At 36.5% G+C, this 27,457-nt stretch overlaps 1 protein-coding gene and 1 pseudogene across 1 annotated transcript; both read right to left on the bottom strand.

Moving 5' to 3' along the window:
• Positions 1–974: 974 nt before the first annotated feature.
• LOC149181912 (E3 ubiquitin-protein ligase WAV3-like) lies at positions 975–24,866 on the bottom strand (annotated as a pseudogene).
• Positions 24,867–24,903: 37 nt separating this feature from the next.
• LOC149181913 (uncharacterized) lies at positions 24,904–25,719 on the bottom strand. Its single transcript, XM_089414372.1, has one exon. It carries the CDS (start codon positions 25,717–25,719, stop codon positions 24,904–24,906), a length of 816 nt encoding a protein of 271 aa, XP_089270498.1.
• Between the last annotated feature and the right edge of the window lie 1,738 nt (positions 25,720–27,457).

The following is a 27,457-nucleotide window of genomic DNA, read 5'->3' on the forward strand; positions in this document are numbered from 1 at the left end:
CAAAGGGAAGTTTTAGGGCTTAGAGCCCAGATTTTGGTTAAAAATTCTAACTTCAATGTAAAGACTCCGCATTTTGTGGGTGTGGAGTGCATAGCTTGTAAAAGAGTCATAAGGTTATCTGCCCTTAATTTTTTTATTGTAATGTCAACTGTAGAGATCTATCCATGGTCGACAAACCATGGGATTGTATAAATAGAGCGAGGCTCTAAGTAGTGAGGAGAATAATGGAATAAAAGATCTAAGGATGAAGAGTTGAGTGATATTTGAAGTGTAAAGTCTAATTTTGGGTCATAGAGTAGGAGAACGCTCTGCAGCTGAGTGCGCAGATCCCTACAGTTGAGTGCATAGGGTGAGTAGAGTCTGTAACAGTTGGAGCATTAATAAAGAGAAGTTTCATATCCATTATGTGTATTTATTTCCTGGTTTATGCATCTAATACATTGAATATACATTTCACTTTTAATGCTTATATGATGCGCGAATATGTATGAATGTGTTAATTAAGTGAATACAAGATAGAATATCTGTTTATGCAACGTTGACTAACATCTGTAAGAAGATAAGTACGATTCGTAGTGTAATTTGGGGAAATAGTGCAGTTCGTTGCCATAGCAGCATGAAAGAACCTAAACCCATGGTTAGGGCTGTACAAAAGGTGATTATAACAGATCACGAGGGTATTAAAGGTTAGAACAGTGCACAAAGTAACCTATGCAAAGATAAGAGAAATTGGACTAAATTGACACCACATACATCTCAAGGGTATGAAAACTTGGTTCCAGCATCCCCCCATACTGCTTCGAGTGAGACGTCAGTTCGCTCTTTGCGGGCTAATGCCGAAAGGGCTAGTAGTGTAGGGATTTGTTTGGATAAATAATTCTAAACTTCGGTCAAGCCCCCCTCAAGCCAACATCAACATCAAGATAGGCAACATGTTCATCACTGTTAACATATTCAAGATGTCGAATAGATAGTTATGTCACTAGTGTTTGAATAGTTTCTTGTGAAACAAGATCCCTGTAAGAACAAATAACCTTTAACATTTTCATTTCATTAATACTGGTGCTCTCTTCAAGTTTTCTAAATGGAGGAAGCTAAACATGAACTAAGAAATCCCTCTCCTCCTTTGCATACAAGTCTCCAATCTTTACCAACCCCTTCTGCCCATTGTCTAAAATATTTCCTACATAATTCCCTACTTGTATGGAACTCAATTTCACTCCTATATTGCACATGTGAAAATAACATGCATATCTTGAATCACCACACTCAACAAACCCTTAATGCACTGTGCAAAAGTATCTTGAATAATACGTTTTTTCTCAATGAGAGAAAAGGTTCCACCAGAAGTCTCTAATATGGAGTGCATGGATGTTAACTCATGATCTATCCCAAATCCAAAAGTGTGTATATGGATCTGTATGTTATGTTGCTCTACAGGTTGCCTTATTGGTCCTGGCAACAAGGACTGATAATCCAAAACCCTCCTAGAATTTGACGAAATGGAAACCTGCCTACAGTTTCCCACATTATATTTATCTTGCCCATCTGAGATTAAAATGATACTACATATTGGGTTCTTCTCACACCAGTCTTACAACACTTTGGCACCCATTTTCAATCCTTCAACAATGTTGCTTCCACCAGTGGACACTAGGCCATTCACTTCTTGCAAAGCAAATTGTTGACCCCCCTCAGACATACATCGTAGAGGAAACAAACTCCTAGCACTTGATGAGAAGGAAATGATTGAAAGGCGATCCATGGGGCCAAGATTCTGAATCACGAAGTCCATAACATGCTTCAATAGTGCCAGTTTTGTGCCTGCCATGCTTCCACTAACATCAAGAACAATTACAAGATCAATGGGGGCTCGATCTTTGGGCATATCACGGGTTTGGGATGGATTTCCAGTACTCCATTCTTTGGCTTTACTGCTATTTTGGAGTAGAGCATGGAGCTTTCATATGTACTAGGACATGGAACTTCTCACGAAACTTTGAGCATGGAATTGCAGAAAACTCAGGAAACATTTTTAACTGTATAGATGTACTATCAACTTCTCTGCCTTGAAGCCCTCCACTTCCTTGTGCCAATTTTCCTCTTGAATCTGTAGCCTGTGAATTTCCTGTTGCTATCTCAATTTCAACCAAAGTAGGTTCATTCCCATTTTCCCCACCTGACCTGTTTTCTCCACTTGACCGATGCTCCAATGGCTCATCATCAACAAAAACAACACACTCTGTAACATGTCTTGCAGCTTGAGGATGTGGGGGATGAGTAGGTGGTGGACGAGGTAAAATTATCGTCCAACCATCTTGCTTTTGTGGCCAATTCAAAGGACTTATTCATGCTCTACAATGCACTGGTTCTGAATGAATCCCTTGTAAGGGAACTTCTTTCCACTTGGCTCGACAAACTAGACATACCCTATTTCCATGCTTCACATTGGAAGCAATGCAAGCAAAGTGGAAAGTGTGGGAACACTCTGCAGTAAATAAGGCATGGCCATGGCCTAGTTTCATTGCATCAAGACATATTGCACATGTTTTCTGCATCATAAAATGTATGCATTAGAGCACCAAATCTATATACACAAAATCATAGTTTTACAATTTCTTCAAAACACCCCATAACCACAGTAGAAAGTTCATCCAAAGAGATAAGAAGTTTAGAATTTCATGGTTATTTTTGCTGAGAAAATTAATCAACTAAAATTTTTGGAGAGAACAAGTGATAAGGTGTGGCCACAAAAAGGAATTGCTATAATCTAAATATGACCATCGTTGTATTAAGAGACATTTCTTTCAAATAGAATGGGTTTCCTAAGCAATGCAATACTAAATTCCAATATTTGTCCCCTTTTCTTTTCTTCTAATTTCGAAGCATTCTTGACCATACATTAAAATCGAGAGTAGAAAAGAAAACAACAACAACAAAGGAAAAGGCTTGGCATTTTTTCTAACTTCTTCAATGATAGCTTGTAAAGTGAAAATGTGGAATGGCTTGGTGGCCTTTTTTGAAGCCTTCCCTCTAGCTCTGAGATTTCTCTTCTCCAAATCTATTCATTAGTGCATATCAGAGCAAGAATAATCCTAGATTTATGCATATGAAGAATAATGTGTTAAGACCGAGATAAAGGGAATATTCAATATCATATTTCATTTCTATAAATTGTATTCTAATCTGTGGAGCTTTGACTTATTGTGTCTAATGTTAGTCATGTGTCTACAATGTTGGGTTTCAAATATATGATGAGGTTGAGACTTGAGAATGACTTGGATAAATAATTGAGCTTCATTCTAACACATGTTTCATCCAGCCAATATTTCACCTGCAACCATTAAGAGCACAGAGTATTTGATAGACAAGCATGCTAGAACTGGGAAACATTGTTGGATTGGGTTTACCATTTATGGTGGTGTGAACAATATCAATTTTCTCTAAAGTTTGTTTCCATGTTGAATTTCCAAGAAATAATTCTTGTTTCTCGTGCTATAACATTTTGTAATTAGTGGGGGCAAAAACTATCTCTATAAACTATAATCTTCTAAGAAGTTTCACGGTTGATTTCCTGCTTATGACATGAAAATTGTACCAATTAGTCTTTGTCATTACTCATGATCACAAGATACATTGGTAGGAAATAACTTATAAGTCACGTAAAGGTGTTCAAGTTTTTGATTTGGGAATCAAAACAAAAAATGAGAAAAAAATTGATCATATGGAGCTAAATCATGGGGTTATATGTCAAGATTGAAAACACATGATTTTACTTTTTTTTTAGTACTTTGTTAATTTATGTCTTATAACAACCAAAATATATAATGTATACTTTTTGTCAGGATTCATCAAACTATTCAAGGCAATTTAAGTTTAGATTCACTGATTAAGATCATGTTGACTTTCACCAAGCCTACCAATGTTGTGGAACTAAATAGAAATGCAGAGCTAGGATGGACTCATAGATAAGATAAAGTAATAATACTCAATGGCATGAGAAATTCATTCCCTTTTTTGAAAACTGAATGGATTACCAATAATTATTCATTTCAAGGTTTTTCTTGAAAATAGTATCTTTTGACTATCTTCCAAAGACAAATCATTCAAATTATGCCCCCTGCCCCTAGATCAATGCAAACTTTAGGAGACTATCACCACTAATATGCATAAAAATAGATCCGATGACTTATTTAAGTCCTCACAGATGTGGGTCTGATGCTCTTCCCACCTGAGTGGACCTCTAGAGGGAAGATCTCACTGGGAACCAACCATCCTAGAGGGCCCCATGACCAAGCAAAGGATTCGACGTAGAAGTAGGTGAGAAACACACCAATAATATGATGAATCCCTTTGATAGACTGCCTTCCGAGGAGCCCTAAAATTTTACGCCTAGAATTGCTATAATGGCTACCTGCAGAAAACAAAATTACATGGCAACATATAAGAAGTTTATCCTTTCACAATGGGGGCTGCTATCTAGAATGAAAGAAATCATATTTATGAGAGATATTTTCCCCACATTAGAAAAGACCAAAAAAAATAAATAAATGGAGTGAACACCGCCTATAGCAGTTCACCCAAAACTTCAAATTAGAAAACAAGATTATTAAATCAGGGAAATGGAATAAGTACTCCTTATCCCACTAGGAGACTCACCTATAATAGTAATAATAGTGTAATACCTAACACAGATCACCGAGAGCATCAACCAAAAATTTAAAGAAGACATGGCATTTATGCTATATGATTATGTAAACAAGGATTTTTAAAGAGTCCATGAGAAAGTGAAAAGAGTTCAAACATGACTTTAGGTAATTGCAACAACTAAATGGAAATGACTTTAGGTAATTTCCACAATATACATCAATGGGAAGTAAAAATTGTTGTCATGTCCCAATGTATGGACAATATCATCAAATCAAGTCAGGTGATCAATTAGCCTAAAGAGTCTACTGAATGCATAAGATGCAAGTCTGAAGTTTCAATAATGGTTGTACAAACATCCAATGCCGAATAAAGGATGAAGAAGCTTGTAATATTTTGGCTGAAGAATATTCACATCTATTGTCATTGGCAGTGATGATGTTTCCTCCTCTGACTATCACTAACTTGGGGTGTGGCTACTCCTTGATGTTCTATTCATATGAGTCAGTTTCTCTTCATAGAGGAGTGTTTTCTTCTTATATATTAAATACCACACTATCAATGTTTATATTTTTTAGTTCACCCACTTTCTATGTTTTTGTCTACTATTTTTCTAGTCTAGGATTTAGTTTTAGGTTTCTTGGTCTTTGTAAATTCTCATGCTCTAGGCACTAGTTATTATTGTTGTTGATTGTTATCTTCTAGAGTCACATTGGTGTATTTTGGTCATTTGTGGGCATTAAGATAATTTTATTTTCTTTGTTGGGGTGTGGTCACACAGAATTGCCCCTGGGGTAATCAATCACACGGTGTTCTGAGAACAATTTAGGTTTGTTGTCCCTATCACTAATAACAAACTTCTCATTTCGAAATGGTTTCTTGATAATATGAGGGTGTGTCCTTGAGGTAATTTCGTTGATCAAAACACTGAAAATATGCAAATTAGGGCTTCAAGTCAACAACAACAGCATCAACAGATACACAATTGAAAGTTGTAAATAAGCACACAGATTCTCAAATCTGTGGAATTATCTATGTAGTCAGTGCTTGAAATATGTAAAAATATACTTTGAATTGTGTGCTCGAATGGTCCAATTCCTTATGTGTGATGGATGAGATGGATCATGGGAAAGTTGAACACCAGAAAGATAATCACCGAATACATCTTGGGAAACTAGAGATCCTATAACCAAACCTAATGGGAAAAACCTACCTAATTGTGAAAACCTCATTGTGTAACCATTATATCGTATCGTAAAGTGAAAGGGGATTATTGAAAGGATTCCTGCTCGGTCTTCCTGCAATAGACAATATCCTTCCAGCTTGGGTCTTACTGCTAGTCCTATAGATTGAGTACCTTATAGTGAAAGATATTGCGTTAGGGGGCTCGACTGATAAGGATGCGCAAGCAGGCTCGACTGTTAAGGAGAGGACCTTTAGGTGCTCGACCATTAGGGAGAGGAGAGGAGAGGACCTTTAGGTGCTCGACCATAAGGGAGAGGAGAGGAGATAATATATGCAAATTAGATATAAAAGGGTAAGCAGCAGCAGGGCCCTCCAATGTCCATTGTTCCTTATGCGAGACCCTAATTGGCAACAATATTTCATAAGAAAGAGCTAAAGAACCTCCCCAACTCTTTACTTATATAAGAAATCTATGTCTATTTTTTGCAGGTTTATGTTTCAAAGGTGAGATGTAGCTAGGGTGACATGTGGCATTTTTTTGATGGTTTAGTGGACTTGTCTTCTGATCAGTACAGTTCAGTTTTTTGGAATTCTGAGATCTGCTAACTCTATTGAATTTTGTATGGGATGTGAAATTCTATTTTCATGTATGAGGTCCAATAAGCTTGAAACCGCTCTTAAACATTCTGAAACAATTAATGATAATATAGAAAATTTAAGTAAAAGGGTTTGAAAGGGAAATCAAAACCTTCAAGAATTTTATTGTTGAACCATTATTCCAGGTTGGCTTGTAGCTCCAAAAACTCCAAATGCTCACAAATGATCAGAGAAGTGTGTTTTTAGCGTAAGAGAAACTTTACTTTAGGGTGAGAGAAACTTTACTTTAGGTAAAAAAATTGTTGAGAATTGATATTCCCCCAAAATGGCACTCCAGCCTATAAGGAACTAACCTAGTATATGGACTCAGACAAAAGTGAATCCTTGAGCAAAGAGAGAAATCATTGTATTAGTTGAATGCTCAACAATTAAAATTCTTCATAAAATTCCATATCAACCTTGTTCCAAGGAACCAAAAGGGACGTGATAATATGTCACTACTTCAAACCTTATTGAACTTTTAAGGCCTCTAACAGAAGTGATATAACTCGGAAGGTTGGATACAGAGGAAGAGCAACACTTACAAGGACACCAATATACTCAACAAACTTACACACCAATTCTTTCACAACCCCTATCAGTTCCTACTACACATACTTTACCATGTGATTGTCCTAAGTTGTAGACTAAGGTCATCTATATTTAAACAATCATGAATCATCTCCTTTTCCCTCCTCATTGTCTAGCAAGGATGTTGTTAACTAGATACTGATATACATCCAATATAAGTCCTTATTAGTTCCTGATAGAAAGAAACCAAGCGTTATAGTCCTTAATGACTTAAATGACTTACAAGCTTGACTAGAAGGTCTTGTTCAATCTATTTGATTGAAAAAAGGCCCTATCAGGACTTCCAGTAAGGCCTTTTAAGAGTCCTTAACAACTTACAAGCTATTTACTACACGCTGTGAAGACAAGGATTGTTGAAAAAGAGTGAAAGACACTAAGCAGTGATGATCTTCTCCTTCTCTTGCTTCTTAAGCCTTAATCAGATATAGATCTATACGAGGCCAATGCTTTTGTGATTCTACCAGTCTGATTTTGTGATTCCAATGCCTTTGTGATTACTAGTACATATTAGTATGATTGAAATGTTATGTTCATTAATCACACTATCCTTTACCAGACTGAGATTAGTATAAGGTAAGTAGATCAGTGATTGATGTGATACTCTATTACACTTACAAGCACCTATACAAGATCATGTTAATTCTACCAATATTGTGAAAGTTCAACCATCTCCGTCCTATCCATTTCATCTTGGAAACCCTCCTGAAGCTCCATCATCACCTCCTATATCTCTGCCACATCCTCTAACTTCCCAACCTATATTTTTTTGAAGAGTGCTATCCCAATGGAAGAGCGCTTGCTTTACATGCAAGAGGCCAGTGGTTCGATTCCACTGTGCGCTAATATGAATTAATCAATGGTATTATTGTTTATTTTTAATTAAAGATATTTATATTGATTTATATCAATGGTGAGATATTTTTCTAGATTCATTGTTTTATGTTGCCTTTAAAGAGACAAAAGACATATTGTCTCTATAAAGACAATATATCTTTAATCTAAATTATTGTCTCTAGAGAGACAAAAATGAAATTGTCTCCTAAGAGATAATAACACTTGTGTTATATATTGTCTTTATAGAGAAATTTTTTTAAGATATTAATTTGAGACACCTGCTTAAAGAAAATATTTAGGATGATACACAAGTTTTTTTTCTCCCAACTTAAAATGATTTACCCCAAAAAATTGTCTCCTAAGAGACAATAACACTTGTGTTATATATTGTCTTTATAGAGATAATTTTTTAAGACATTAAATTTGAGACACCTGCCTAAAGACAATATTTAAGACAATACACAAGATTTTTGTTGTATCAACCTAAGACAAATTACTCTTAAATATTGTCTTAAACCCCCCCTGTGTTGTAGTGACAGTTTCTCGTGTCACCTTGGATAAGTATAGAAACAACATTCCTAAAGTAGTTTAGAGAGAAATTTGTAAATTGGAAGAATAGTTCTAGTAAAATACAAGGTTTATCTTCAATAGACAAGTTGATAAAGAAACTAGAGAATGGCTTTCTAATGTTTATAACTCTAGTAGGGTGCACTGATAAACCTATATGTAAACTATCAACCTTTACCACAAGATTAAAACTCTCATGGGAATGATGCTTACTGACTAAGTTAAACCCAACAATAATTGCTAATCTACAAATTGAAATCATGTACAAAGTTGATAGGGTCAATAAGAAAGTGTTACGGTTAGCAAAGATATTGGAAAATTATGATATCTCCTCTTTAGATAATGATAGTGGGCAACAATCACCTATCTTAGTGGACTCCTCACCTAAAGTATGATTAAGAGAACCAATTCTTTTATGAAAAACATAGTTCATGGAGTAGGTATGTTCATGGTCATCAATATATATTTTATGTTATTTTCTCTTTATAATTTTAGCTTGAAAGATAATATGGCTATCCACAATACATTATGCTACTAGTTTGATTTTCAAAGTAGTAGAGTAGTTGCTAGTTATATTTTTCTATGTATATATGCTTAATCGTAATATAGAAAGCCTAACTTTACACTATATATATATATATATATATATATATATATATATATATATATATATATATATATATGGCAATTTAGTCTCTTCCTAGAAGTTTGAAGAAATATAATGAATAGTCAAATCTAATATGACTAAGTGCACTTTCCAAAAAATTATCATTTACTTATAACTAAAATAAGAAGAAATTTAAATCTTATGAGAAGCAAGTCCATATAAATAACTATCAATTATAAATTACATATTGACACCATTCTAATAATTAAAACCATTCACACCCTTAAATACATATTAGATATTAATATTGTACACTTAAAAATAATTAGCACATATTAGAATGTTTTAAGCTAGAAACAATTGAAAAAGTTTTTCCTATAATTCTAATTAAATTTAACTATGTTAAATGTAATTGCAATACATGAATTTTTTTTAATTAATAAGAAAAACAATAAAAATAGATTTTTTCACCTTAGAATTTAGTTTTGTAGGAAGCCATCAAATCTATCCAAATTTATTAATTTTAAAAATTAAATAATATATTTCATTTATATAAAACAATTTAATGAAAGCAAAAATTTAAAATAAAAAATTAGTAAGTGCATAAAAGTAAGGAAATATAAATCCATTAATTATTAATATTAACAAAAACATCAAATCTTAGTAATATTATTTTGGAAATTTTATGGGTTTGGTACGGGTGGACACTCCATGTAACCAACCAAAGCTGAAAGTGTTGAATGTTCTTTTGCTTTAACTCAGGTTAATATATATATATATATACAAATAATGGCTGGGTGCTTTAGGGTTAATAACTAGTCGGAAATCCAAGGAAGATCGTCCAAACTGAAGAGGTAGGTTACCTGCCAACGCGTTGACAACAGTAAAAACTACAGATTGAATGACCTGCCAATGCGTTAAGGTTGAAAAAACTCATGTTATACATGGCATGTTGAACTAGAGAAAGAGTGCCACATGCTCTGAAACTCGCCATTCTTAGAAAATCCACATGCGCAAATATTTATTTTATAAATAAACGGTGCATGCAGATAGTTATTTTATAAATAAACATAAACGGTGCACGTTAACTCTGAATACAGGTTATCGAATCTCATATAACTGTGAATCTTGGATGAAAGAAGGAAATGAGGATGGATAGAAAGATTGGCCAAGCGCTTCCGGAAGAATTATTGCTTCTGGTTTTAGGAAGGTTGTCCGTTATATTTACTGTGAAGCTGAGAATTGTCTGTGTGTTGTGTTGTCGTGATATCCTGCAAAGAATGCAGGATGTTAACCTGTCAAATCCCATGCGACACATGAGCCCCATCCCCGGGTTCTTTGTTCAGACCTATACATTCGGATTGGAAACGTGGGTTATAGAAGACGGCGGTTTACAGGTTTACGAAGTTGCTTTGAGAAGTTGATATTCGGAGCCCAAGAATATTAAATAATTTATAAATTTAAAATAATCTATTTGTTTTTGTGGTTTTTTTTTTTAATTCATATTTGAGAAATTTTTGGCCAATATGTTCGGAATCAACAAGTGTGGTTCATTATCAAAGGCGAACTGTAAGGCCTTCGAGAGATGAATGACGGGCGCAAGGCAGGCGCGAAGTAAACTACGAGGGCATGTGTGAGAATGCACGCGGTTGTGGAGTGCGCTCGCCCACTTATAAGACGGACAGGCAGCTCGCCTTATGAACGAGCCGACGAAGGTATGCACAGAGTGTTGGGGTAAGCCGACGGAGTTTTGCATGATCGTTGGGTGTTATAACTATGGAAACGAAGGTCGGCCGCATGGAGGGACGACACACCAAGTGAACGTATAAAAGCTTGAGGCGCAGGTTCATTTGGATCAACAACGAACTCGCATCTTCTATACGCACAAGTGCAGGGGAAAAACTTGCGCAGTTTTGGATGGTGCTGCGCATAACTCATGCGCACTGTCCAAAAGCAGTTTTGAGGTGTTGTCTTGTGCCGGTTGGAGTGAGGGTACAATTTACCTTGAGGGTTCGACATATGTATGTGTGCAGGAATTGGTGAAGGTTATTAGTGACTCGGGTGAGCACTAAATCTTTATGCAAATGGTGTACATGTTGTAAAGGCAGTTCTATGCCTCAGTTGTAAAATATTCTAAGTATAGACTTGGAGTTTTGCCAAGTATACTCGCTGGTTGTATTATTGAAGAAACTGACATTCTTAATAAACTGTCGGGCAGACTCACATTACGGGGAGTTGCACCTCCCCTTTATACTTGTTTGCAATTGTTGATGTTCTCAGTTAATTGCATATGGATAATGAATGAGTATGGGCTTCATTAAGTATAAAGGATAAATGCTTTTACTTGGTTGCGAAACACAAACTAAGTATGTTAATGTTGAAGTAGGTGTAGTCCACGGATGTTAGTATTGTTGAAAAGAAAGCGTTCGGTGGTGCCGCACCTCGCTACAAGTGGTTGGAAGATTACCGCAAGTGTAGGGGCGTGACAGGTGGTATCAGAGCTCGGTTGGAGCTGGTGAGCAGGGTTGCTCGTGACGAGGTACAAGGCATGGCAAGTTTGGGAGAAGGTGGAAGGAATCTCTTGCTTACCTAGGACAGGTTGAAGAGGTTGAAGGAAGAGAGACCCCGAATCCGTGAAGAACTTGAAGCCTTGGAAAAAGATGTTGAAGACAAGCTTCTTCAACTTGGTTGGACAATGGAGCAAGGTGAAGTTGCACATTGTGCTAACAAGGAAGAGGAAGCCGTGATAGTTGAAGATGTTGTAGACATGACTACGGTGGAGGATGGACTTGAGGATGATCAAGTTAAGCCAGGATCGTGCAGTTTGTCAACATGGATGGATGAGGTCACTCACATGGAGGAGCCTCATGATGATGAAGTAAGTGATGATACTTGTGTTTCATTTGGGCATTTGGGAGATGGACCGTGTGCAGAGAAGGGCAAAGCCAGTTTGCCAAGGCAAGAGGACATTTTACCATGGATGTTTACGATGGAACCTTGTATGGAGAAGCAAGGATTGTCAGTTGTTGGAGAACTTGTTGGGGTTGCTTGCAACCTTGTGATGGAAGGTGCAAGAGCCCGGGACAAGGGAGGAACTTGATGATCGTTGTGGAGGATTGGGTCATGCTTTAGCCACATGGAGAATTGGCTAAGTGCCCGGCATGACTCATGGACAGATTGAGGAGGGCACACACTTGTGATGTTTTGGGTGGACTTCTCATGGCCGAGACCAAGAGCAAGTCTTAATGGACACTTTGGTGGAGGAGCTATGATGAAGAGACTCATGACATGATGATGATGAGATGGTTGAGTGACCGAGTTCACTAAACCGAAGATTGAAGACTTGGATGAAGGTGACCAATTGTTGTGATGAGTCTACTTGGTTGGACTACATGGGCAACTTAGTCATGGACATCAGGTTGGAGGCATGAAGACATGAAGCATGGCAGACCTATGCAGGGACATTGTGTGGAAGCACTTGTAGAGGTGTCATTATGGACATCCAAGGAGGAGTGCCAAGGCAAGAATGTTGTGCAGATGGGCTTGCTGATGTGACATGGAGACTTACTACTTATGAGTCGATGGAGAGGTTGTGCACTTTGGTACAACAAGACCATGAACTTGGATGGACTTGTGAGCAACTATGGAGCATTCCTACTACATGGGGAGCTGAGGCATCTTGTATGCTTGCTGAGGTGTTGGTTGGGAATGGTTTATGGAGCTCATGATGACATGAGATTGTTGTGACTTTTAGGGACTTCATATGGTGGACTTATAGGATTTGATGGATTGAGGAGCTGAGGTCAGGTGACTTTGATGCAGTATGGGATGCATACTTTGAAAGTACATGTATGGGCATGGCTTGGAAGAGTGACTTGATGTAGACGATTAGTATGAGGCACTTTGGAGTGATGGAGTTACAACGATGATGATGATGATGCTTTGGTGATACACTTGAGCATGGGTTGAGCCGAGACTCAACTACTTTCTACACATGGGAGCTGATTTGATCAAGGATCTTGGGCAGCACATGGATAGATGAGACAAGTGCATACTTATTTCTATGAAGACTTGAGGATGGCACATTGCAGATGATGAAGAGAGCTTCATGGACCTGAATGGGGCACATCAAGAGTCGGTTTGAGGAGATGTTCTCTTCACTTGGAGGAGACACACATATGGGCAACATGTTGCAGATGAGATGGATGGAGTTTCCATGGACCTGAGCATGGATTATGGAGATACATACTTTGGTATGGTGAGCTTGGTAGCAGCGGTCACTAGGCCAGGACATAATGGAGAAAGAGTCTCTACATATGTTGCAAGGATGTTTGTCTTGTGTAGAAAGGTCGACATCGTGGATGAATGATGATCTTGGTAGAGAGCTACCAGGATGATATGTTGTCGAGGACGACAACGATTTCAGGTGGAGGAGAATGTAAGGCCTCCGAGAGATGAACGACGGGCGCAAGGCGGGCGCGAAGTAAACGACGAGGGCATGTGTGAGAATGCACGCGGTTGTGGAGTGCGCTCGCCCACTTATAAGGCGGACAGGCAGCTCGCCTTATGAATGAGCCGACAAAGGTATGCACAGAGCGTTGGGGTAAGCCGACGGAGTTTTGCATGATCGTTGGGCATTATAACTATGGAAACGAAGGTCGGCCACATGGAGGGACGACACACCAAGTGAACGTATAAAAGCTTGAGGCGCAGGTTCATTTGGATCAACAACGAACTCGCATCTTCTATACGCACAAGTGCAAGGGAAAAACTTGCGCAGTTTTGGATGGTGCTGCGCATAACTCATGCGCACTGTCCAGAAGCAGTTTTGAGGTGTTGTCTTGTGCTGGTTGGAGTGAGGGTACGGTTTACCCGGGGGTTCGACATATGTACGTGTGCAGGAATAGGTGAAGGTTATTAGTGACTCGGGTGAGCAATAAATCTTTATGCAAATGGTGTACATGTTGTAAAGGCAGTTCTATGCCTCAGTTGTAAAATATTCTAAGTATAGACTTGGAGTTTTGCCAAGTATACTTGCTGGTTGTATTATTGAAGAAACTAACATTCTTAATAAACTGTCGGGCAGACTCACATTACGGGGAGTTGCCCCTCCCCTTTATACTTGTTTGCAATTGTTGATGTTCTCGGTTAATTGCATATGGATAATGAATGAGTATGGGCTTCATTAAGTATAAAGGATAAATGCTTTTAATTGGTTGCGAAACACAAACTATGTATGTTAATGTTGAAGTAGGCGTAGTCCACGAATGTTAGTATTGTTTAAAAGAAAGCGTTCGGTGGTACCGCACCTCGCTACAAGCGGTTGGAAGATTACCGCAGGTGTAGGGGCGTGACAATAATATAACTGTGAATCTTGGATGAAAGAAGGAAATGAGGATGGATAGAAATATTTTCCAAGCGCTTCCGGAAGAATTATTGCTTCTGGTTTTAGGAAGGTTGTCCGTTATATTTACTATGAAGCTGAGAATTGTCTGTAAAAGATAGAATTGTGTGTTGTGTTGTCGTGATATCCTGCAAAGAATGCAGGATGTTAACCTGTCAAATCCCATGTGACACATGAGCCCCATCCCCGAGTTCTTTGTTCAGACCTATACATTCGGATTGGAAACGTGGGCTATAGAAGACGACGGTTTACAGGTTTACGAAGTTGCTTTGAGAAGTTGATATTCGGAGCCCAAGAATATTAAATAATTTATAAATTTAAAATAAATCTATTTGTTTTTGTGATTTTTTTTTTTAATTCATATTTGAGAAATTTTTGGCCAATATGTTCGGAATCAACAAGTGTGGTTCATTATCAGAGGCGAATCATGGCATAGACTTATAGATAGCAATGTAGAAACATAATTTAAGTAACATCTACATTTGAACAATAACATTAATATATTAAAAACAAATATTATGAAGCAACGAAATTGTTTTTAATGCGACCTTTTGGAATTTCTCGTGCTGAAACCGGTGGGAAAATTTGAGGTGAAATATTACTTTATGTTATTTAAATTAGTTTTTTGACTCTATATATGGATTCAGCACCCTGAAAAACGCATGAGCACTTCGATTGCACAGGATTACCCTTCAAACTTGTGATTTCAATAAATTCCTGCATTTTATAGAAATTTGATGCGAAAAACCCACCATAAAAGCTTCTAAAAAGTTTTTAAAATAATATTTAAATAATGATATTAATTTATTAATTTATTAAAAATATTAATAGGTAAGAACTATATTATTTTATTTATATATTAAAAACAAATATTATTAAGTAATGGGTATATTAAACTAATATATTAAAAACAAAGTAACAACTATATTAAATGGTTTGCTTTTGAAAAATAATGTTTAAATAATGATATTAGTTTAATATTAATTTATTAAAAGTATTAATAAGTAATGGCTATATCCAGATCTAGATTTAACCTTTTGTGGCTAGATCTAGATCTAATCTTCTGCCTTATTTCTCCGCGGCTAGGTTCTACATGCAAATATGGCTCTCATCTTTGCGAAAATAGTTATTGGCTCAGTTCGTCTACTTTTGGAGGGAAAGCTCTTGTGCATATCGTTAGTGAAGCCCCAGCTCCCATTGTCCAGGTGGTCCAGACCTCACTCGATGAGGCTTTGAAGTTTTCCGAAAGTGCCATAATCTGTCAGTTCAATGGTTTTTTGCCACGGTTGACACCTCTCTACAAATGGATCTCGGAGGTATGGGAGCCTGTCATTTCTGATGAAATTAATATCTACCCCTGTACTAGGGATTTCTTTATAGTAGATTTTGAAAATCGTGAAAGTAAACAATGTATTCTAGATTTCGGCCCTTGGTTTTCAGGAAACTCAGGCTTATTCATGAAGCCATGGAACCCATTATTCGATCCCTCAACAACAGTCATAACCTCAACACTAGTTTGGATAAGATTGCCAAGCCTACCCTTGCATCTCTGGAATCTCTCCTCGCTAAAAGCCATTGGAAATGCAATTGGGAAATTTTACTGCAGGTGCCCAGAAACAGAGGAATATGCCAAAACCACCTTTGCACGTATCTGTGTGGAAATGGACTTTAGCGTCGGATTCCCAGCTAAAATAAACCTAACAAGTAAAGATTATGTGTGGAACCAGAAACTTGATTATGAAAGTGTCCTCTTCAGATGTTGATCCTGTTTTGAAACAGGCCATCTAGCCAAAAATTGCTCGAAAGTCTTCGAGAAAAATTCTGCTAGAAAAAACCACCACAAATCTACATGGTGGGAAGGAGCACAAAAAGAACACTACACTGTCATCAAAGAAGAATACTCTAGAGAAAACTCTGAATCACAAGAAATCAAGCAAGAAAGAAACAACTCTCAAGACAAGCATGGAGAAAGCCCCACCCAACAACAAAAGAGTGAAGTTCTCGACAACCCCTAAAGCATCAACAATTATGAGGATTCGAATATTGAACATAATAAATCTTCATTGAACAACAAAACAGATCTCCTAGACCAAACTTATTCTCCAACTATCTAGAAAAGGACAAACACAATAGATTGTGAAGCTAAGACACCAATGTCCCAAGAACCAGTAGAGATCAAGGAGATGCAAGATAAAGAAAATTGGAAGAACGTAGAGAAAAAAAAGAAAGCTACAACATCAATCTCGCCAAGAAAGACGAGGAGCCAGACAATTAAAAACTAAGAAAATTATAGGTCCAATAAACCAATTTGGTCTCCGTGACGTTAACCACTATCATCATCATCATCACGCTGCTAGTTTTTGAAAAATAATATTTAAATTAATTTATTAAAACCAAATATTACTAGTTTTTGAAAAATATTGTTTAAATTATGATATTAGTTTATTAATTTATTAAAAACAAATATTATTAATTAACCACTATATTATTAAATAGCTAGTTTTTGAAAAAAATATTAAAAAAATCAAATTAATCTCTAAATACTAATTTTCAAGGTCTAACCTTGGGCAATGATGCATCCTTACTATTTATTCATGAAAACTAAATACATAATACCATGCTATAATAATATATTTTATTAATATAAAACAATGTAATAAATGCAAAAATAAAAAATAAAATATTAGTAAATACACAAAAGTAAGAAAAGATATATCCATTATTTATTACACGAATAAAAAAATTAAAAAAATAATCAATAACAATAACATTAAATTTATATATTTAAGCTTCAGTGACCCATAATGTAAGTAAAGTTTTTCGGTAGAAATCATATAAATTATGTCTCTACATTGCTCTCTATTTTATATGTCTCTACATTGCTCTCTATTTAAGCTTTGTCATGGTTTTCCTCTTCATCTAGTCCTGATGATGAACTACACTTATTGGTTCCAAACACATCGGCCAAAAATTGTGATTTCTACCCAAAAACTTTGCTTAATAATACTAAATCTTAGTAAATTATTTTGAAAATTTTTACGAGTGGACACTACAACCATAGTAAAGGACCAACCAGAGCTGAATGTTATTTTGTGTTAACTCAGGTTTATATATATATTATAAAAAGGGAAAAGAGTGGCTTGGTGTTTTATGGGTTAATAACTACTTTGAAATCTAAGAAGATCGTCCAAATTGGAGATATAAGCTACATGCTAATGCGTTGACAACAATAAAAAGTACATATTGATGACCTGGCAATGCTTTAAGGCTGAAAACACTCAAGTTATACCTGGCATGTTAACATAAAGAGAAAGAGTGCCACATGCTCTGAAACTCGCCATTCTTAGAAAAGCCACATGCACAAATATTTATTTCATAAATAAATGGTGCATGCAGATAGTTATTATATAAATAAATATAAACGGTGCACGTGAACTCTGCATATAGGTTATATCTGAGATCGAATCTCACATAACGGTGAATCTTGGATGAAATAAGGAGATGAGGATGGATAGAAAGACCAGGCAAGCGCCCCTGCAGGTATTATTGCTTCTAATTTTGGGAAGGATGCCCGTTGGATTTTGTGTGAAGCCCAGGAGTGTGTATAAATCATAGTTACTAAGTCCGAATTCGAATTCGATACTAAAATTCGACTGGAAAAATTTCAATTCGGAAAAAATTTGAAAGCATATATCTTAAATATTTAAATAATATATTTTTTTTCTTGTAACAACAATGCTTTCAATTTTTCCCCATTCATTTTGAAATTTAAGTAATTTTAATTAATATAGACAATTTTAAAATTAAAGTTTACTTACCAAAACTATAACCACATTTGTCTTAGCTCCAAGATCTCTCTTCTTTTCAAAATTCAAAACTTCCCTCTTACTTTCAAATCTTATTTAAAAATATTTCATGATTAATATTTATTTAAAAATTAAATATTCTAAACTCAAAACTACTTTTCTTTAATTTCAAATTTTATCTAAAATATTTTATAATTAATACATATTTAAAAATTAAACATTCAAAAATACCTTTATAAGATTTCTCTTAATATAAATATATTATATTTAAGAAATCGATTAACTATTATAAAATTTACTCTTCAACATTTTTCTTTTTTCCTTATTATCTAAACCTTTTGAAGCAATACGCAAATTTGCTTCTTTCCTTATTATCTAAACCCTTTGAAGCAATAATCAAATTAAAAATAAGAAATTTTCTCCACTCAAAATTTGTTTCCATTTCCTACTACAATCCGGTGGCCTTTCCATTTCCTATCTGCGATAAGGCACCTTAAGGATTACTACTTTACTATTCTCAAAAACGCAAATTAACAAAGATCACTGAACTTACTATTATCTGAGAGACAAATTAAAAAATCCGTGCAATAAACTATGATAAACTATAAATAGTGAATTTTCTGTTATCCAAACGAAGTTACCATGAAACGAATTGAATTTTCATCAAATTATTCGATGTTCGAATCGAATTGCCGAATTTCGTATTTATTTCTCCGATACAGCTGTATTTGGTAGCTATGGTGTAAACAATGGAATTATGTGATGTGTTGTCATGATACCCTGTAAAGAATGTTGGATGCTAACTTGTCAAACTCGATGCAACCTGTAAACCCCATTGTTGGGTTGTTTGTTCAAACCTATACATTCGGATTGGAAGCGTGGGCTATAGAAGACGTCGGTTCACAGGTTTACAAAGTTGCTTTGCGAAGAAGATACATTAGGGTTAATAACCATTATGTTTTAGGTGCTTGTAATGTTCTCATCTTCTGCGGCTATACTGTTTATGGGGATGAGGACACCATTTCTTCCTGGTGGGCTTAAGTCAATTGCAGATTCCCCAAATATTCGGGAATTCGATAGACATGAGCATGGTCAAAAAATTGACCGCAACCATGTCTGTCAAATTCCCGAATATTTTGAGAATCTGTAATTGACCACGCCCATGTCTATCGGATTCTTGAATATTTGGGGAATCTGCAATTGACTTAAGGATTTTCGTTTCTTCCATAGAAAATCCTTCTTCCAGGACATCCACGCATCTCCCTTCATCCCCACACCTACATCGGTGTTCTCTTGAGCTTGACCTTTAGATGTTTCGCACCATGGCTGTCGATGTTTCCACAATGCATGCCACTGTTGTGGTCGGCAAAAATAATTTTATGTTGATAGGGAAAGATTGTATGAATATGATAAAGATGGAGATTTATGATACAAATTCCAATGCATGTTCTTTCTTTTCCATGAAAGTACCTAGCCACATTATTCCTAACAGATGGCGCATTTATTCTGGGGGAAAGTTTTACTGGCTATTTAGCGAGGTTAATACTAACAAGTGAGGCTCAATTTATTCTGAGGGAAAGTTTAACTGGCCATATGGTGACCTTAATCCCAATGCTCCTAATAGAAGCAAGTACATGGTAGCATTTAGGGGAGAGAGGTTAGTAGTTGTATGGCTTCTTTACGTGGCCAAAATTTGATAGTTAGCGGTTTGAGGTGGTAGTACGACACACATCCATCCACTGCATACACATGTTCCCAACCTGGACGTGGACCCCACCTCTGTTTTGGCATGAAATATGTTATGTTCTCCTTCAATTAGGGTTACTCTGTTTAGGTTTAGTTCATTTATGCCTAAGGCCAATAGTTTTTCGTTCTACCCCACCAATAGTTGTTTGCATGCACTATAGCTCTTCATTATGCTCCATTGGTAGTTCTTTGTGCACACCATTATAATTGTGAGTTGAGGGAGGGTTTATCGATTGTTATGGCTAGTTCTTTAGCTATTGCATTGTTCAACCGCAGAGGTAGCGCGTGGGTGCAGTAAAGGGTTTTGGCGATTCGGTGCTTTCGATTTGCTGTAGGGTTGTATGCCGTCGAATGTGGTTGGGTTTCAAATGGATGTTTATTCAAATTCTCTTGCTCGCTCAACCTTGTTTGATCCTTAGCCAGCACTGGACACCATGGTTGGGTCACTGTAAGCTCTGCGTCATCATTCCCTGGTAGGATTCTTCATCCTACCAACCATACCTGCAACTATGTTTTTCAACACATCTATTTTCTCGATATTCACACCATTCATTTTCTTTGTGTTAATCTTAGGTTTTTTGTGCCTTCTATGGAGTATTTGTGGCTTAATTAGGAATTTATGTGGCTTAGTTTGAAAAAAGTTACCTTTCATCTTGTATTTGTGGTTTCTGTGGCTTAATTGGGACTTTGTGTAGCTTAGTTTGAAAAAAAATTGCCTTCTATGGAGTATTTGTGGCTTAATTGGGAATTTTTGTGGCTTAGTTTGAAAAAAATTACCTTCCAACCTATATATGTGGCTTCTTTGGCTTAATTGGGAATTTGTGTGGCTTAGTTTGAAACAAATTTGTTTCATGTGGAGTAGTTGTGGCTTTTGTGGCTTATTTGGCAATTTATGTGGCTTAGTTTGAAAAAAATTCTTTTTATGCAGTATTTGTGGTTTAATTGGGACTTTTTGTGGCTTAGTTTGAAAACAAATTGCCTCTATGGAGTATCTATGGCTTCTATGGCTTAATTGGGAAATTTTTGTGGCTTAGATTGAAAAAAATTGCCTTCTATGGAGTAGTTGTGGCTTATTTGGGAATTTTTGTGGCTTAGTTTGAAAAAAAATTGCCTTTTTTGGAGTATTTGTGTCTTTTGCGCCTTAATTGGAAATTTTTGTGGCTTAGTTTCAAAAAAAATTGCCTTATGTGGAGTATATGTGGCTTAATTGGGAATTTTGATGGCTTAGTTTGAAAAAAAAAGTCTTTTGTTGAGTATTTGTGGCTTTTGTGGCTTAGTTTCAAAAATAATTGACTCCTGTGGAGTATATGTGGCCTCTGTGGCTTAGTTTGGAAAAAATTTCCTTCTCTGGAGTATTTGTGGCTTCTGTGGCTTAATTAGGAATTTTTGTGGCTTAGTTTGTAAAAAAAATGTCTTCTGTGGAGTATCTGTGGCTTTGGTGGCTTAATTGGGAATTTTTGTGGCTTAGTTTGAAAAACAAAATTCCTTTTGTGGAGTATATGTTGCTTCTATGGCTTAATTAGTAATTTATGTGGCTTAGTTTGAAAATAAAAATCCTTTTGTGGGGGTATATGTGGCTTCTATGGCTTAATTGAGAATTTTGTGGCTTAGTTTGAAAAAAAATTGCCTTGGAATATTTAAAGCTATCTCAAGTTCTCAAAAATGATTGGATACGAAGTCCTTTGTTAAGTCACATTGAATTTTTATTGTTTATTTAATATATTCATGTTGAGCTAGGTATTGCCCCTAGGATCATTGAGATAAAAATTCTAGTGAAAAATGAGATCTCATAACTAACTTGGAGTACTTGAAGCCATCTCAAGTTCTCAGAAAGGATTGGATATGAAGTCCTTTGTTAAACCACATTTCATTTTTATAGTTTATTCAATATATTCTTGTTTAGTTAGATATTCCCCCTAGGATCATTGAGATAGGAACTCAAGGGACAAAAGAGATCTTGGAATTGATTTGGAGTACTTAAAGCCATCTCAAGTTGTGAGAAAGAATTGGATATGAAGTCTTTTGTTAAATCACATTGAATTTTATAGTTTATTCAATATATTCATGCTAAGTTGGATAATTTAGAGGTTTGATTTACATCACATTTTATCTATGATATGATACATTGACATAAGGATCACAACATTTTGGGCATTATGTGTTGCCTTCGATTAGTCTTAGTTTTATATGGAAGTTACTTTGGAGATTAAGACTAGAGGAATGATTTTTTGTACTTTTGTCCACTTGTAAGACATTCATAACTATATACCAAAAGTTGCAACATATGGTGATCTGAATCTCTTGAACAAATTTTTTATCTATTGCAGGTTTTCAATTTTTATGAATGGTTATGCTTCATATAAGATTGTTGTTTTATACTTGAATGTTCATTTTCCATGTTGCCCTTGGGATCATGGAGATTATAATTTGAACGATAAAATAGATCCCTGATTTGATTTGGGTACATTATGCAATCTCAACTTTTGTAGAAAATATTGGATTTTAGGTCGTTTGTTAATCCACTTTGAATATTTACAATTTTTTCAATATTTTCACGTTAATTTGATGTTTTAAAATTTTGATATCATATCACATTTAATGTATGATATGATATATTGGCACAAAGATCATGGTATCTTAGGACTCATATGCTACTTCTAAATAGTCTTAATTCATAAGAAGAATGACTTTGTGCACTTTATTCAATCTTCAGACATTCTCAAAGATACCCTAAATTTGATATGGTGATTTATAATCTCTTGAAAAAAGTTATAATTCTGATTATTTTGGGTTTTAGTGAATTTCATAGTTATCCAAATACCCTCACTCTGCCCTAAAACAAATCTTGAAAGGTCCAAACACACTGACATCAAGGGGTTGCAATCTATGAGTGGTATGAGCGAGCAATGTTATTAGGTCAATGCCCAAATTGTTTGTCTCAATTGTCTGCACAGCCATGTGGCTTCTGTTAGCGCTTGAGATTTCACCCTAGGCTGAGGAAGGTAAACCTTCAAGGCAACATCAAACCATTTCACCCCGTAGCTAGCCCTACGGGGTATGAGAAGGCTCTCTTCGGTCAGACTCAAGGTTTTTTCTCAATGGGGTGAGCTGACCAATTAAGATCAAAGATATTAGGCTAGTAAACTGATGAGGAGGATTGATTTAAAGTTTTTGAGGTTTTTAATGACGGGGTTGTTCTGGGCTGCATGGGCAAAATCACAGTTTCAAACAGAGAAATATAATGACTACACATATTATCAACGGAGGCAAGGTAGGCAAGCAATTTAACACCAAATCTAGATTTTAAATGGGATGGCAAGACTGGTGAGGAGCTAAGGAGGGCAAATAATACTTTGAATCCTCCTTAAACAGAAGAAAACATTGAATGTGAGCAAATTTATAGGAGGAGCATACAATACTATGAATTCCTACCTAAACACTTCCTTTGCTCAACTAGAAACGATCATGAAGTGAAATGCAACATAACAGATCACATATGCAACAAAGGGAAAACTAATGTTAAATTAACATACCACATGAATCTCAGCAAACAGAGCTGTGAAATTCCATTAAAAATCTCTGCAAAAAACTGTACATTGAAAGCTCTGTTCCAGCACTCAGCACTCAGAAAACTCTCTCCCCTACACCTACTCTTCTTTACCAATCAAATTTTATAAACTATCCTAAAACAAAAACAACAGATCGACCCACAATCTGGGCGTTGTTTGAACAATTTACAATAAAATTAGAAAAGAGAACAACTTTCTATTCTAAAATAATACAATGTCCCTCTAAAAAAAATCCAAAGTATTGCTTCAATACCAATTACATGCTCAAGCTGTTACTAGCTTCTAGGAACCGAAAACTAACCTCTAGGAATTAAAACTAATTAATATTCAAAAAATAGACCAAATCGGGATCAGATTGCACAAGGTGTCGAGTTGTGAAGGTCGCTGGTCAAACTGTTTTGAAATAGGAATCTTCAAAGCTGCCATTTGTCATAGACTGCCACCTGCTTTCGGAATTCTCTCCTCTATGGACGCACTTGGTCGATGGATCAAAAGGGTATTTACAGATTTGTTACATGTCTAATGAACAACCATATCCAGAATTAGAAATCGACACCAAAGATGACCAAGCCAGAGTTATAATATGCCACCATCGAATTCCAACTCACCCAATCACATGCAATATGGTGGCATCAACAAAAGCTCATAATCCGCCTTCTAAGAGCCACATCGCCCACAAAATCTCCAAAGGATCAATCGTTGGCCGAAATCATGGAACAGAGTCCTGTACAGAGTAATGAGGCCAAATCTGTCGATCCACGGCTTTGCAATATTCTAAGAAAAGAGCAGTCATTGTACACCATCCTCGGCGTAGACAGATTTCAAATAGCACACGCATAATTTCAACCAAGGCTTTGACTTATATAATTGGCATCTGCAACTAATGAGAAACTTTCAAATGTACCACGTGATATATATGCCTGAATCAAAATAGAAATTTTCCCATATTTATCCTCAGGGCTACCTCGCACTTCCAAGGGGCATAACTTGTAGCGTAAAGTTTCTAGCTCATGATGCTCCTCCTCTCTGACCATAATATTGTCAAACTCGGGTGAGTGAGCCACAACACTAACATACTGAATGTAGAAGTGGCTAGCTATACGTCCAAGTTCTGTGCCATAAAAGTTGCCACTCTTCTCATCAAACCTGATCATTTTTGCCTTGTCGAGTGCACGAGTAGCATCTGTAACAAGTGCTCTTCTTCTTGCAAACAATGAAGGATCTAAGCATATGCAACGCCTTCCAGTAGCCCTCATAAAGGATACAGTCACCATACAATACAGTAGAAGTCTTTGTTTTACAATCTGCAAATTATGCTCCAAGCCGTAATTCATATACCTGGCCAGTGTTCTCCCTGTCAACTTGTTTCAAAGCTTCAAAACTCCTTCGGTTTCCAAGGAATTCACTCCTCTTTACTGGGACATAACCAAGATCTAATGCTTCGTTGCTGGCATATAGAAGTCTAAGGCGATCTGCGTGCTTTGAATCTGTATGAATTGCTACTTCTATTTCATCTGGTGACAAGTTTTCCTGGTAAAAAGAGTAGATATGGTCTAAAATCTGCAAACGTGTGAAGCCTTTCTCACTGAAGAAAGTCCTCGCTGATGGACCCATCTCTCCAAATCGGTCAATTGGAAATAATATTGTCAAAAATGCACCCTTGTAAATTACCTCTCGTTTCTCACTCTCTCTCATTGGTTGAGTTAAAACTGCATCCTCTGAAATGCCACTAAGGGCTTCAGAATGTCTTCCATCATCACGTGCATCAAAGAACATGGAAGCCCGTCCATTTGCATCCATGTCTGATCCATTTTCTAGAAGTGTGTTCCCCAAACTATCCATATAAACAGAAGCAGTAGATGTTGGCTCAGATATTGACCAACATATGGAATCCAACAGGCTGCTTGGAGTTAAGGGCCGTGGTATTGTTCGACAAGGTTGAAATTGAGGTCCACGTCTTCTTCTAACACAAGTTTTAGCTTCATTCATCTTTTGTTCTCTTTCTGCAATCTCTTTTTGTATACTTTTTTCATCATATGCTCCATCTATTGCCAAGGTATTACCACTGCCGCGTCCATGCCTATTTGTACTCTTTATCAAATGCTTGCTTTGAGAATCATCCAACATGATGGCAATTTGTGTAGCCAGGTCTGAACAAGTCGCTGCATGAATCTCTCCCTTGTTGTCTTCAATACCCACAATGGCGTTACTAAGTTCGTCGCATACCCTATATATTTTTGAACTGATGCTCCCTCACATACAACATGTGTTGCACTGCAGCCAATGAACCAATGATCCACACAGGTTGCACCTTCTCTCCTTGCGGCCTCAACTACCTTTTTATGCAATTTACTTGACACATCCGTGTCAATGTTCAAGCAATGACCGGAGAGTATAGACCCTGTAGTTTTAGAGACTTCTTTACCAACAAATTGAGAGTGAGATTGCAAAGATATGCTTAGTGACTTGTTATCCTCACGGCTGATAGGAGGCAAATAAGAGTATTCAGCATTGGTTATTGCAACAAGTTGAGAAAATTATTCTAGAGGCAATCCAGGATGTACAACGCTATTTACACTATAAACTGATTCATCCAACCTTGCATTGAGTCTCACACAACTTACAAACCAAGCCAAAGTGACAACAAAAAGGCCTGTCTCAACCCATGCTTCAAAGCATGTTCAAATTTACGCCCAGCAAAGCTCTGAACCACATCAATGACATAAGCTTGAATTTGTTCTTGAGGATTTTGCAGCTCAGAAAAGACATCGTCAGCATTCTGTTTCACAACACGATACTGGATGGAACAAAATAATTGCACAAAGACATTGTCCTGAAATTTATCTGAAACCATATGACGAAGTTTGATAGTAAACTGGACCAAATTCATCAACAGTAGAGTCTGATGTAGAGCTGAAGAACAAATTACATAATCTAAAGCAACACATTTAATGATTTCTTCTTCAAAACAGGGTTTTGAAGAAGAATCAATCTCTAACATGAGACGGAGTCTAACATTGGCTCCACTTGGGATGGCAGCTGCAGCTTCCTGGAGGTGCCAAGAACCGTGGAACTTTGAGAGAGCAGACAGTGCCTCCATCCATTGGGCAATGGAGTCATCATCAACACAACTGAAACTGAACTCAAACTGATTTGATCTCAAGACTGGAATGACTGAAAAAACAACTTAACAATCTTCAAGCCAACTAAAACAAGATGCTGCCCTTATGGCTGTTTATTTATTTACAAATCTACTCTAATCTGCTATACAAATAATAGATTAGGTAATGCTAAAATGCCATATTAACCATTCGAGTAAACCTGACAATGAAGCCGCTTGAGAATGCTGCCACGAAGTCACAGATGCAATTGCTGGCAGCCCTTCATGCTCATAATGACCCTGGTCACGGAAAATACAGCCTGATCTATCAATCAAACTGCAAAATGTCTCCATATATGCCGCAATAGGATCACGGACACCGGACTCTGTTGGCTGCCCCAACTCTGCAACACATGCTTCCAGCTGCACATTGTCAATGTATACCTCTATAGGCAAGTCTGCTATTGCTTGTTGCAAAGGAGGAAGGATTTCCAAGAACTTTTTAGGGTCTTGGAAATCATAAGACTGGATCTGCTCATCTAAATCTTGAATCTCCTTCTCGATTCTTTCAACAAGTAACTCACAGACGCTAGGATGATAATTCGGAGATTTCAAACATTGAAGGAAAAAACTTAAAACTTCTTCATTAATTTCAATATCCACTAAGCTTTCTCTAAATTCATTTAGAGCTTCACACAGTGCAGGGTTTGCCACATACCCTACCATTGCATGAACATATCAACAGGCACTGGAATGTCTGGATCG

Source organism: Pinus tabuliformis, chromosome 3_2 (genome assembly GCF_031772625.1).
Source record: "Pinus tabuliformis cultivar Carrire ecotype Pingquan chromosome 3_2, CPIR1, whole genome shotgun sequence".
Lineage (NCBI taxonomy): Eukaryota > Viridiplantae > Streptophyta > Pinopsida > Pinales > Pinaceae > Pinus > Pinus tabuliformis.